Source organism: Neoarius graeffei, chromosome 9 (genome assembly GCF_027579695.1).
Source record: "Neoarius graeffei isolate fNeoGra1 chromosome 9, fNeoGra1.pri, whole genome shotgun sequence".
Taxonomy (NCBI): domain Eukaryota; kingdom Metazoa; phylum Chordata; class Actinopteri; order Siluriformes; family Ariidae; genus Neoarius; species Neoarius graeffei.
In genome coordinates this window covers 83474804-83488823 of record NC_083577.1, presented here as the reverse complement: position 1 = coordinate 83488823, position 14020 = coordinate 83474804, and the positions used below count along the sequence as shown (strand labels likewise).

General features: G+C 40.4%; 1 protein-coding gene across 4 annotated transcripts in view; it reads right to left on the bottom strand.

Moving 5' to 3' along the window:
• Positions 1-14020, bottom strand: part of pde9aa (phosphodiesterase 9aa) — a 118199-nt gene that overhangs the window by 44647 nt on the left and 59532 nt on the right. For all 4 annotated transcript variants that reach the window (XM_060930394.1, XM_060930393.1, XM_060930395.1 and 1 more), the window contains 2 exons: positions 11347-11401; positions 10887-10957 (listed from right to left, as the gene is read on the bottom strand). In XM_060930394.1, coding sequence (XP_060786377.1) covers positions 10887-10957; positions 11347-11401 — 126 coding nt within the window. The remainder of the gene's footprint in view (positions 1-10886; positions 10958-11346; positions 11402-14020) is intronic.

The following is a 14020-nucleotide window of genomic DNA, read 5'->3' as shown; positions in this document are numbered from 1 at the left end:
AGCTAGAACATACAGTGCCTTGCAAAAGTATTCATCCCCCTTGGTGTTTGCCCTGCTTTGTTGTATTACAAGCTGGAATTAAAATGGATTTTTGGGGTGTTAGCACTGTTTGATTTACACAAAATGCCGACCACTTTAAAGGTGCACATTGTTTTTTTTTACTGTGACACAAACAATAATTAAGATGAAAAAATAGAAATCTGGAGTGTGCATAGGTATTCACTCCCCCCAAGTCAATACTTCGTAGAGCCACCTTTTGCTACAATTACAACTGCAAGTCTCTTGGGGTATGCCTCTATTAGCTTAGCACATCGAGCCACTGGGGTTTTTGCCCATTCCTCAAGGCGAAACTGTTCCAACTCCTTCAAGTTAGATGGGTTGTGTTGGTGTACAGTGACCTTCAAGTTATGCCACAGATTCTCAATTGGATTGAGGTCTGGGCTTTGACTAGGCCATTCCAAGACATTTCAATGTTTCCCTTTAAACCACTCCAGTGTAGCTTTAGCAGTATGTTTAGAGTCATTGTCCTGCTGGAATGTGAACCTTTGTCCCAGTCTCAAACCTCTGGCTGAATCAAACAGGTTTTCCTCCAGAATTGCCCTGTATTTAGTGCCATCCATCTTTCCTTCAGTCCTGACCAGCTTTCCTGTCCCTGCAGATGAAAAACATCCCCACAGCATGATGCTGCCACCACCATGCTTCACTGTAGGAATGGTGTTCTCAGGGTGTTGGGTTTGCGCCACACATGGTATTTCTCCTGATGGCCAAAAAGTTCAATTTTAGTCTCATTTGACCAGAGAATCTTCTTCCATGTGTTTAGGGAGTCTGCCACATGATGTTGGGGAAACTCCAAATGTGATTTTTTTTTAAGCAATGACTTTTTTCTGGCCACTCTTCCGTACAGCCCCACTCTGTGGAGTGTATGGCTTAAAGTGGTCCTATGGACAGATACTCCCATCTCCACTGTGGATCTTTGCAGCTCCTTCAGTGTTATCTTTGGTGTTGCATCTCTGATTAATGCCCTCCTTGCCTGGTCTGTGAGTTTTGGTGAGCGGCCTTCTCTTGTCAGGTCTGTAGTGATACCATATTCTTTCCATTTTGCTATAATGGATTTAATGGAGCTCCGTGGGATATTCAAAGTTTGGGATATTTTTTATAACCCAACCCTGATCTATACTTCTCCACAACTTTGTCTCTGATCTGTTTGGAGGCTCCTTGGTTTACATGTTGCTTGCTTAGTTGTGTTGCAGAGTCAGGGTCCTTCCAGAACAGGGTGATTTATACAGACATCATGTGACAAATCATGTGACACTTTGTTTGCATACAGGTGGATCTTAATCAACTAATTATGTGACTTATGAAGTGAATTGGTTGGACCAGCTTTTATTTACGGGTTTCATACGAAAGGAGGTGAATACTTACCCTATGCACACTCCAGATTTCTATTTTTTCATCTTAATTATTGTTTGTGCCACAATAAAAAAAAAAACAATGTGCACCTTTAAAGTGGTAGGCATGTTGTGTAAATCAAATGGTGCTAACATCCCAAAAATCCATTTTAATTCCAGCTTGTAATGCGACAAAATAGGACAAACACCAAGGGGGATGAATACTTTTGCAAGGCACTGTATGGCCACATCACCCCTGTCTTATCCACACTGCATTGGCTCCCAATCAAATTTCCCATTGATTATAAAATACTGCTGTTGGCCTTTAAAGCACTGGATAGTCTCGCACCACAGTACCTGAGCGAACTTCTCGTCCTTTATGACCCGCCATGGCTACTTAGTTCAAAACCGTGCAGGCTATTTGTTGGTACCTAAAATGGTGAAGACTACATCAGGGGCAGAGACATTTCTTACAAAGCCCCACAGTTATGGAACAGCCTTCCAAGAAGTGTTCAAGACTCAGACACAGTCTCAGTGTTTAAGTCTAGGCTGAAAATACATTTGTTTAGTCAAGCCTTTTGTTAATAGCTTTTTATTAGGTCCAGGAGTAGATCTGGAAGGTCCTCAGGCATAGACTGTTTTGGTAAACTGGGATGTTTGGATGCTGTCCCAACCCCCACAGGTTTCTTGATGGTGGAGTGGCTGCTGCTTCATGTACCCGGGCTCCCTCATGTTTGTCTTACCTTCTGGCTCTCCCCTTTCAGTTATGCTAACATAGTTAGTCTTGCTGGAGTCCCTGCTTGCACTCAATGCACAGTGTATACTGTTCTTAACCATAAGGTGATACCGTGAATACCTAACAACCTGTGTTCTCTCTCTCTCTCTCTCTCTCTCTCTCTCTCTCTCTCTCTCAATTTACACATCAATCCTGAGACACCAGTGATGCTGACCTCTCCTGCTCTTCAGACCTGCCTGATCCATCCTGATGCCCTACTTCTGGCTGGAGTCTCATCACGTTGCTCCTGTGGAGGACGGCCCCATATGGACAGTTGAAAGACACACTTGGAAGATGCTCTGGACGCTTACAGTTTCACTGCGATGGCTTAGGGCTACAATTGACTTGATAATTGCAGTTGACTGCAGTTGTCATGAATAGTTTCACACTCAAGTCTCCATCAATGAACAGTTTATAACTTCAACAAAATAGACTTTGTGCTAAAACTATAATGAATTTCCTGATTACACAGTTCAACTTTGTGACTATATAGGAAACACTTATATAAGCAAGTTATTTATAATCACGCTATCTGTTATCAGCTAGATGAGGATGGGTTCCCTTTTGTGTCTGGTTCCTCTCAAGGTTTCTTCCTCATGTCATCTCAGGGCATTTTTCCTTGCCACCATCACCTCAGGCTTGCTCATAAGGAATAAATAACTTTATCAGGGATAAAATTAGCTCATATTTCTAAAATCTTTATTTTTCTGTAAAGCTCCTTTGTGACAATGTCTGTTGTTATAAGAGCTATACAAATAAACTGACTTGACTATAATGTCAGTGATAATTTACTAACTTGTTTCATGGATGTTCCACATTATTAACTGTAAATAACTAAACTGTACAATGTTTCTTGTTGAATTAAAAAAATGTATAATTATTAGAAAATTACTGTGTTATCAGAGGTATAAAACACTTTGGGATATGCCATTATCAGAAATTAATTAACTTTAACAGTAACACTATTTTGCATCACACCACTCTGTCATTGATTCATTTCTTATACAGTGGTGCTTGAAAGTTTGTGAACCCTTTAGAATTTTCTATATTTCTGCATAACTATGACCTAAAACATCATCAGATTCTCACACAAGTCCGAAAAGTAGATAAAGAGAAACCAGTTAAACAAATGAGACAAAAATATTATAGTTGGCCATTTATCTATTGAGGAAAATGATCCAATATTACATATCTGTGAGTGGCAAAAGTATGTGAACCTTTGCTTTCAGTATCTGGTGTGACCCCTGGCTTGGAGGAATTTTAGCCCATTCCTCTGTACAGAACAGCTTCAACTCTGGGATGTTGGTGGGTTTCCTCATTTGAACTGCTCGCTTCAGGTCCTTCCACAACATTTCGATTAGATTAAAGTCAGGACTTTGACTTGGCCATTCCAAAACATTAACTTTATTCTTCTTTAACCATTCTTTGGTAGAACGACTTATGTGCTTAGGGTCATTGTCTTGCTTCATGACCCACCTCCTCTTGAGATTCAGTTCATGGACAGATGTCCTGACATTTTCCTTTAGAATTCGCTGATATAGTTCAGAATTCATTGTTCCATCAATGATGGCAAGCCATCCTGGCCCAGATGCAGCAAAACAGGCCCAAACCATGATCCTATCACCACCATGTTTCACAGGTGGGATAAGGTTCTTATGCTGGAATGCAGTGTTTTCCTTTCTCCAAACATAACGCTTCTCATTTAAACCAAAAAGTTCTATTTTGGTCTCATCCATCCACAAAACATTTTTCCAATAGCATTCTGGCTTGTCCACGTGATCTTTAGCAAACTGCAGACGAGCAACAATGTTCTTTTTGGAGAGCAGTGGCTTTCTCCTTGCAACCCTGCCATGCACACCATTGTTGTTCAGTATTCTCCTGATGGTGGACTCATGGACATTAACATTAGCCAATGTGAGAGAGGCCTTCAGTTGCTTAGAAGTTACCCTGGGGTCCTTTGTGACCTTGCTCATTATTACACGCCTTGCTCTTGGAGTGATCTTTGTTGGTCGACCACTCCTGGAGAGGGTAACAATGGTCTTAAATTTCCTCCATTTGTACACAATCTGTCTGACTGTGGATTGGTGGACTCCAAACTCTTTAGAGATGGTTTTGTAACCTTTTCCAGCCTGATGAGCATCAACAATGCTTTTTCTGAGGTCCTCAGAAATCTTCTTTGTTCGTGCCATGATACACTTCCACAAACACGTGTTGTGAAGATCAGACTTTGATAGATCCCTGTTCTTTAAATAAAGCAGGGTGCCCACTCACACTTGATTGTCATCCCATTGATTGAAAACACCTGACTCTAATTTCACCTTCAAATGAACTGCTAATCCTAGAGGTTCACATACTTTTGCCACTCACAGATATGTAATATTGGATCATTTTACTCAATAAATAAATGACCAAGTATAATATTTTGTCTCATTTGTTTCACTGGGTTCTCTTTATCTACTTTTAGGACTTGTGTGAAAATCTGATCATGTTTTAGGTCATATTTATGCAGAAATATAGTCAATTCTAAAGGGTTCACAAACTTTCAAGCACCGCTGTAAGGGTTCATAGCTTCCTAAAGGGGTTCCATATAAAATCTAAAAAGACTGATAGACTTATAAACCTTTAATGGCTGTAGATTTCACCCCCCAAGAGTGTCGAGTAACGCTCCACGGGTAAGCTGGGACAAAAAACAAACAAAAAAAAAAAGCAACAAGCTAGGCCAAAATTATAAATAAATATCGATTTTTATTTATTTATTTTTTTTTTTTTACTATTTTGAGCAGCATGTATTTTATAGTTCAATATTCACTAATTCTAGGACACTTTCTGTTACAGTCCAGTGCAAAAAACAAGTGGGACACACTTATTTTTGTCACAAAAGTGTTGCAGAACATTTAAAAACAGAACCAAATTCAACTTCCTTTCAGTTAAATCTGAATAGAACATTAACATGTCTAGCTATCTGTAAGTTTATACAAAGTAATAACTATAAAGTGTAAAATATAGAAGGAAAGCTATTTTGTATTAATTTATGGTGAATGTTGTATCATTACTTGTTTGTTAACGTTTTATTCATTACTAAATTAAAATTACTCTTTTTTTGCATAGCCCATTATTTTGTTGTAATAATAATAATAATAATAATAATAATAATAATAATAATCAAATTAAATTTCTATAGCGCCTTTCACAGTCTCAAGGTTGTTTAGAGTAAAGCGACAGAGCTTTAAGCAAAGAGTATATTAATTTTCTCAGGAATAACATATCATGTAAAACTATTATAACAAGCTATTAAATCTATTGAATATCTGTACTCAATGGCCATAGATTTCTGACTTGGTGTAAAACATTTCCAACACCATCTTCAACATCCATGACAACATATATTTGATGCTCTCAAAATACACCCACATTTCAGGTGGTCTTTTCCAGCCAGACCGTGTGATACTGATCCATACTTGGATCGCAAAGGCAACTGCTCTCGCTGCTGTTTGTGTCAGCGAGGTAAAACAATTTTTGGTGGGTTTTATTTATTTATTTATTTAATGGATAATTTTGCAGAATGACCATGCATTTAAAAAGCAGAATAACATTTACCTATTAATTTCGAAGCTATTAGTGACAACCAGGGTGCAATTTGGGGAAAACAAACAAACAAACAAATGGGGCGGTTAATTTTAATTTCTATACTGGAATTTTAATGACACTACTATTCATATTGAGCACAACATCTACAATTCCAAAACTACAGGCAAAAACTAAAGAAAGTAATCATTTTAAGTGTTATAAATTAATTCAACAATTAACAGACTCAACAAGCATTATACTTTCAAATATTTCTCCGCACATATGGAACATCAGCCATGTATTCCGAATAATAACATTTTAGAACCAGGAGAGCTTGCATGCAGTTTTCACGAATAGGCCTGGCCTAGCATGGGCATAACTACGCATTGTTTGGAGTCGTGTACCCCAATACCAATTTGTCTCTGTAATATACGGTAGAAAATACGTTAAATACGAACCCTTTCAATGGATCTGTCTCTTCTTATTTCCTATTTATTTCCAATTTAAGTTAGTTTGTTAAGGAAAAGTGTGACCCCCCCCCCCCCTCCCAATTATACACTTGGTTGCACCCAGCTAGCACACACTAAGGTGGGGTTTACATTAGACCGTATCAGCGGATCATCAGATTAACGTTTTTAAAACGATTAGTACAATTTGCGTGCACACAGCAACACCAATACACGGATACGCTCGGCTCCGCAGGCATCCTGCGCTCCCAATCACTCCGCCCTGAACAGCGAGTGCCCTCTGGAGGGTGCGCACTCCAGCCCTGCGCAGCTCACAGAGCGCGCGAGTATAGCGCACAAGCAGTGATTTGGGACTGAGCCGCTGTGTGTGTGATCTCAGTGCATGTCGGGCATGCGCATCACTTACCACTTGCAAGTGGAAGGATGGCAAGCCTAAAGACAATCATAACTACACAATGGGCAGTATTTGCATCAGTATTTGCAGTATTTTCATACTTTTATACTCTTTAATGAAAGGTGATACAAGGCGGAAGTCTGCGCCGTTTTTCAGCAGTCGCGTCACATGACCAACGCCAGCGAATCAGGAAGGTGGATGTCACAGTGATGTTGTCCAATGACGACGCCAGCTAGAGCTCAGCACAGCGTATCCGCGTATTCTCAATGTTTACACAGCACCGGACCAGACACGATCTAGATTGAATACGTGGACCCTGGCGGATTCCCGTTTCCCGGCGTTTCCAGGCGTTTTAATGTAAACGGACAGTGCATCCGCGAAGAAAACGAGACAGATACGGTCTAATGTAAACTTGGCCTAAGTTGTCTAGCACATTGTTCTGTACTGTGATGGTAATTTGACAGGTTTTTTAAGTTGGTCAGTCAGTGGAGGTGAACAAACGTAGTAAGTAATGGCTAAAAAGTAGAGAAAACAGGACATACGAGGATTTTTCAGACGGTAATTAACTAGATACCTAAATAGGTAACATTAGCTTAGTATATAAAGCAATAGCTAATATAATGATTGAATAATTGTATACACATAGCTCAGGCTTTAAACATAATATCTTAGTTACCTAGTTATTAGTTAGCTACTTAGTTATTAGTTAACTTATCAATAGCTATTTAACTAACATTAGCGAACAACGTGACAGTTGCTAGGCAACCCTAAGCTTCGCAGAGCCATTAACTGGTGACATTGGAAGTATGCGCTCAATAGTTAGCTTCAGTTAGCTCCCATGTAGCAGATATCAAAGTTTGCCTTCATAATGGCATCGAAGATCACAGTCAGATGACACTTAAAAAAGTGCAATTAAAAAATTCTGGGGGATGCTCTCATTTGGACCCTTCTCCCAAAGTTTATATTATGGTTATGCCCCTGTGGCCGAGGCTGTAATGCTGAAAAAAATCTGGAATGCAAGATAAAATAAAAATTGGGACTGGTCTGGTAAATGAGAGATGACAGCAACAATATGACTTGACAAACGTCACCTAATATCAAGGACAAAAAGAGTAAAAAAAAATACAAAATACTCACTAATGACTGGCTATTTGTCAGCAACAGTAGATCTTTTTGAAATACTGGTAGCTATTCGGTAGCTAATGTCACTAATTGGCACCATCTACTGTCGGGCATTTCATGTATTTCTAACGAAGCATGGATAAAAAGTAATGATTAGATATCAAAAGAGAACTCTTCTCAGTCTGTTGTCACTGTGATTCCTACCGGGAACAGTAGAAGGAAACCGAATGAATAAATGAATTACTGATGATTATCAATAACTCTATAATGTCCTGACCATATTATAAAATTTTGCTACAGGTTACATAACAGTTAATGTTTGACCAAAGCAAAGATCATAGAGCATCATCTGGTACAATTCCAGAAGAACACAAACCAAAGAGAAACGAGTATTTAATTGCATTATATCCAAGGGAATGTGCTCTGTTTTTTGTTAAACATTATCGAAAGAACTCAAAACTCACGCTATTACAAAATCCACACTGCCAAGAGCATGACATCTCAGCACCTGTAACTCTGTGATAATTAACTATGATAATAAAGCCTGATAATACGGAACAGTAAACAATCTCTTTCTCTCTGTTATCAGATCCACTATGTGTAAGCAGACAACACACTACTATCATCACTTCACTGATCTTGTTTCATAACCCAGTCACATGCAAAGCTATGCCTACTTCCTCTCTTCACTCTTTATGTAAACATTATATTATACGTACCCTGATCAGCCGTAACATTAAAACCACTGACAGGTGAAATGAATAACATTGATTACAGCATCTCATGACAATGGCACCTCTTAAGGGTTCTCAAAGTTGATGTGTTGGAAGCAGGAAAAATGGGCAAGTGTAAAGGATCCAAGTGGCTTTGACAAGAGCCAAATTGTGATGGCTAGATGACTGGGTCAGAGCATCTCCAAAACGGCAGGTCTTCTGGGATGTTCCTGGTATGCAGTGGTTAGTGCCTACTAAAAGTGGTCCAGGGAAGGACAGCTGGTGAACTGGCAGCACAGTCATGGGCGCCTATGGCTCATTGATGTGCTTGGGCTAACCTGTCTGGTCTGATCCCACAGATGAACTACTGTAGCACACACAACTTGTTGAAAAAGTTAATGCTGGCTATGATAGAAAGGTGTCAGAACACACAGTGCATCACAGCTTGCTGCGTGTGTGTGGCTGCATAGTCACAGACTGGTCAGAGTGCCCATGCTGACTCTTGTCCACCACTGAAAGTACCTATAGTGGATGCGTGAGCATCAGAACTGGGCCAAGGAGCAATGTAAATGATAGCCTGGTCTGATGAATCACGATGCACTATGAGAAGAAGGCAAGCCACCGGAGGCAGTGTGATGCCCTGGGCAATGTTCTGCTAGGAAACTTTGGGTCCTGGCATTCATGTGGATTTTACTTTGGCACATAACACCTACCTAAACACTGTTGCAGACCAAGTACACCCCTTCATTGCAACAGTATTCCCTAATGGCAGGGGCCTCTTTCAGCAGGATAATACGCCCTACCATACTGCAAAAATTGTTCAGGAATGATTTGAATATGACAGAGTTCAAGGTGTTGACTTGGCCTCCAAAATCCCCAGATCTCAATCCAATTGAGCAGCTATGGGATGTACTGGACAATCATGTCTGATCCATTGAGGTCCCACATCACAACTAACAGGACTTAAAGGGTCTGCTGCTAACGTCTTGGTGTCTGAAACTACAGCACACCATCAGACGTCTGCTGGAGTCCACGCCTCAACGAGTCAGAGCTGTTTTGGTGGCACAAGAGGACCTACACATGTGGACAAATTTGCTGGTACCCTTCCACGGAAAAAGAAGAACCCACAATTTTCTCTGAAATAACTTAAAACTGACAAAATTAATTGGCATCTACCATTGTTTATTCCATATAAAAATAGACTTTGCTTTTGATTTTTGATTTAACTGAATATTTTGGTGAGTCTCAGGTCCAGGAGGACTTGAGTATTGGGGAAAGTGGAGTTACCCCTTAATCACCATTGCTCCTAAGTCCGCTCTGATCCAGACTGGTAGCACTTGCCTGGGTTCCAGCTATGGGTTAAACAGTACATGACCAATAAGGTGCTGGCAGCAGGGCACTTTTCGGTGCAATGTGGTAGATGAACCCAACACGGTCAATGGCACACCACCAGATGGCATGTGGAAGAGCCACTCAAATGGCCAACAGATGGCATCATTCGGCAAGTCACTGCGGGGCAACTTCCTTACCCATCAGGTCTGTGGCACTTTTGTGCACCACAAAAGCCCGGAGAGGTCAACACAATGGGGGTATGACATCATTTGTCTTACCTTACTGTGCAAGGCGCTTCATTAGGAGAAGAGAATAGTATACAAGAGCCCACAAGGCCAGACATTCCGTGGTGGCTTGGCCAGGCTGTTTGTGCCGCCACTGCGGACGACTCTGTCGCTCTGGTGCAGGCCTCGCGGCCCATCTGCGTTTCTGCGCATCCTAATCATCATTGCTAGCGATGGACAGCTGCCAACGACGAACTGAATATTTTAAATAATAAAAAAATGAAAACGGCATGGAAAAAAATAATGGGACCCTTAATTTAATATTTTGTTGCACAACCTGTAGAGGCAATCATTGCAAACAAGGGATTTCTATAGCTCTCAGTGAGACTTCTGCACCTGTCAACAGGTAGTTTGGCCCACTCTTCCTGAGCAAATGCTCTAGCTGTCTCAGGTTTTTAGGTTGCCTTCTCCACACTGCACTGTTTCAGCTCTTTCCAGAGACGTTCAACAGGATTCAGATCAGGGCTTATAGAAAGGCTCAAACTCAGAACCTTCTTGCTGTGAGGCAAGTACTAACTACTACACCAACGTGCCGCCCTGCCAAAATAATAATTACAGTTAATATACTATTAATTGTGTAGCCCTGGTGTACAGTGTTGTTCTTTTATCCAACAGAGCAAAGGGATTAGTCAAGTCAAGTGAGATTTTACTGTCTTTCCTCTATACAGCTTGTATACATTATTACGAAATATTTTTTTATCCAGGACCACGGTACACATGACGACATAAAATGCAAATACACAATAGTGTGAGATGAGTGTAGGACAGTACACACACAGAACAATATGCACACCATATCATTAAATACTGTAGGATAACAATAAAAAACACCAGTATGACATACATTCCACTCTTTTCTCCAACATGGCCAAGCGGTTCGTCACTTCAGTCTTCAGCTCATTTATCTTAAAAGCCCTGAAGAGAAAGGTTAAGAAATGAAGAAAGATGTGAGTTAGAAATGAACCAATTCAAATCCATGCGAGGCAACACATAAAGTATCATGCAACAGCATCAGCAGCAGTGCAGTAACTATAATAAATAAAAAAGTACATGTGGAATGCATAAAGATAAAACGTACTTAATTGCATTTGGTAAAGTATAATTTAAGACATGGCAATAAAAAGGAAAAGTTGTGACGAGGGACAATTCCTCTATCTTGTACAGGTGAAACAGATTACTTCCTGTTTGATATGACAAAGATAGATAGTAAGGTCCATATTGCGCTTAGCTTGCAGGTGTAATGCATTGTTAAATATTATGAGTGAGAAAACACAGAGAAAGGCAGAGAAAAAGCAAGTAAGTACCTGGAGAACTGCTCTGCTACCTGAGTCAGGACATTCTGGAAAAGTTCTTCTTTATCTACAAAAGGACACAAGCACAAAGACAGTCACCCGCTGTTAAAAAATACACAACGTGGTCCGTCAGCAGCAGAACACACACACACATTACAGTTTCTCACCAGAAAGCTTCAGAGTGTGTTCAACACCGTCGTGGCAAATATGAAGCATTATGCAGGCAGAGGAGATGGAGAGTTAATGGAAACAGAGTGTAACCAAGAGGACAGACAGATAGACAGACACTCTCTCTTCTACCTCACCTTATCATGTACTACAGATACTCTCTTCTGCGTGTTAAACACACAAACATTACACACACACACACACTCACACACACACACAGAATACACATCAACACATACGCAAATGCAAATCTCATCTCTGATTGGTCCATGGAGCAACAGTGGACAAAGTTCACTCAGGTGACCAATAAAACACAGAGAGAGAAGAAGGTGATACTAAAGTTTTCCTATTGGTTATTTTCCAGTGGATAATGTGTTTCTTCTCTATATGTAGATAAAGCATTAGGCTGAGGGTCACAGAGTTGCTTGAGGATCCACTCCATAAAAATCGTAATGCATTCAGTCACACAACTGAAATTTTCTGGATTGTTTACATGCAGCGAGACATAATGTTTTATATGAAACCTGCACACTAAGACGAGCACCTACAGACAAGAACGAGTGTTGCCAGGCAAAACAAACCTCGCCGGGCAGCACTTATTTTATATGTTGATAATGGTAATACTTCTCAATCAATCATCAGCTGTCAGGTTATAGTCTTATGAAAATCCATGACCTTGAGTTTGACATTTCAAAGTCATTCAAGGTCAAAGGTCATGGCAGCAACTGAAAGCCCATATGGGACTTCTTACATGTTGAGTTATAGCCCTTTGAAAACCCATGACCTTCGGTTTGACCTTTCAAGATCAATCAAGGTCAAAGATCATGGTGCCAAATGAAAGCCCATATGGCACTTCCTATAAGTTAATAATGGTAAATATCTATCTACCATCAACCGTTTTCAAGTTACAGCCCTCTGAAAATCCGTGACCTTGAGTTTGACCTTTCAAGGTCACTCAGAGTCAAAGATCATGGTGCCAAATGAAAGCCCATATGGGAGTTCCAGTATGCTCATAGTAAATAGTAAACATCTGTCTATCAGCAACTGTTTTGGGGTTATAATGGAAAATATGTTCGAAAGGTTGACCTTTCCGGTGACCTTGACCTTGACCCGATTACCCCCATCAGGTAATCTACAGACCATTGCCCACCTACCCTGAAAATTTGAAGTCAATCAGTGCAACCATCTAGACGCTAGATTGTTAACAGACACACAAACAAACAAACAAACAAACAAACCACGTGGATTACAATACCTCGCCCCGCTTACTCCATCGTGGGCGAGGTAAAAATCAGAAAATTTCTGCTTCCATTAAGTCTGTGTGTGTGTCCATGAAGATATGAGGACAGGATGTGAGGTTTAAACTGAATGAGGTTTAAAGTTACGATTAATGATGTTCATGTTGACATTTAGGTTAGAATTAGTAAAGTTGGAGTTAGTAAGCTTAGGAGTTGTGAGGTTAGGGGACAGGTTTTTGCTTTCAGGGTTAGTGTTAATGAGGTCGCGGTTAGTGTCAAAAAGGTTTGGGTGAGGATTAATGAGGCTAGGGACGATGAGGGTACCAAGGTTAGGGTTAGTGAAAAAAGCATTAAGGTTACTGAGGTGTTAGTGAGGTTAGTTTTAGGTTTTGGCATAACTTAACCCTTCAACTACAATATTTCACAAGTCAATAGAAATACTACATGAAACAGTTATACGTACGTACGTGTGTGTGTGTGTGTGTGTGTGTGTGTGTGTGTGTGTGTGTGTGTGTGTGTGCTGTGTAAATGCTACTAATGTCAGACATTTTTCAGAATTGGTATTGGAAAAGCCATGACCTAAAGGTTAGAGAAGCCGCTTTGGAATCAAAAGGTTGCTGGTTCGATTCCCTGGAATTGCTGAAGTGCCCTTGAGTAGGGCACCTAACCCCCAACTATTGGATAAGAGTGTCTCCTAAATGCCTGTAATATAACGGTATAATGTACTACTGATAAGAGCCATATTAAATAAACACACAGCACATAACCACTCAGTAGGAATGTTTTTACGGGATAATAAACACTCTTCCTCGAAAAGTTGAAAGTTCTTCTGCAAGATGCAAGCACATCAACAAGTCTGCAAAGCTTTAGGCCTACTAACAACAACTTTTGCAGCCCTTACAGATTTCAATTAATCACAATATATACACCAAATATATAAGTATATTAGGCAAATATACAGTTGCATTCAGAAGTTTACAGACACTCATCGTGGATATAAATGTCATGGCAATATTGGCCTTTCAATGATTTCAATGATTTCTGGGGAAGAATGATTGTACAACATACATCTTTAAAATTAAAAAAAACAAGAATGGGGTGGGCGGCACGGTGGTGTAGTGGTTAGCGCTGTCGCCCCACAGCAAGAAGGTCCTGGGTTCGAGCCCCGGGGCCGGCAAGGGCCTTTCTGTGTGGAGTTTGCATGTTCTCCCCGTGTCCGCGTGGGTTTCCTCCGGGTGCTCCGGTTTCCCCCACAGTCCAAAGACATGCAGGTTAGGTTA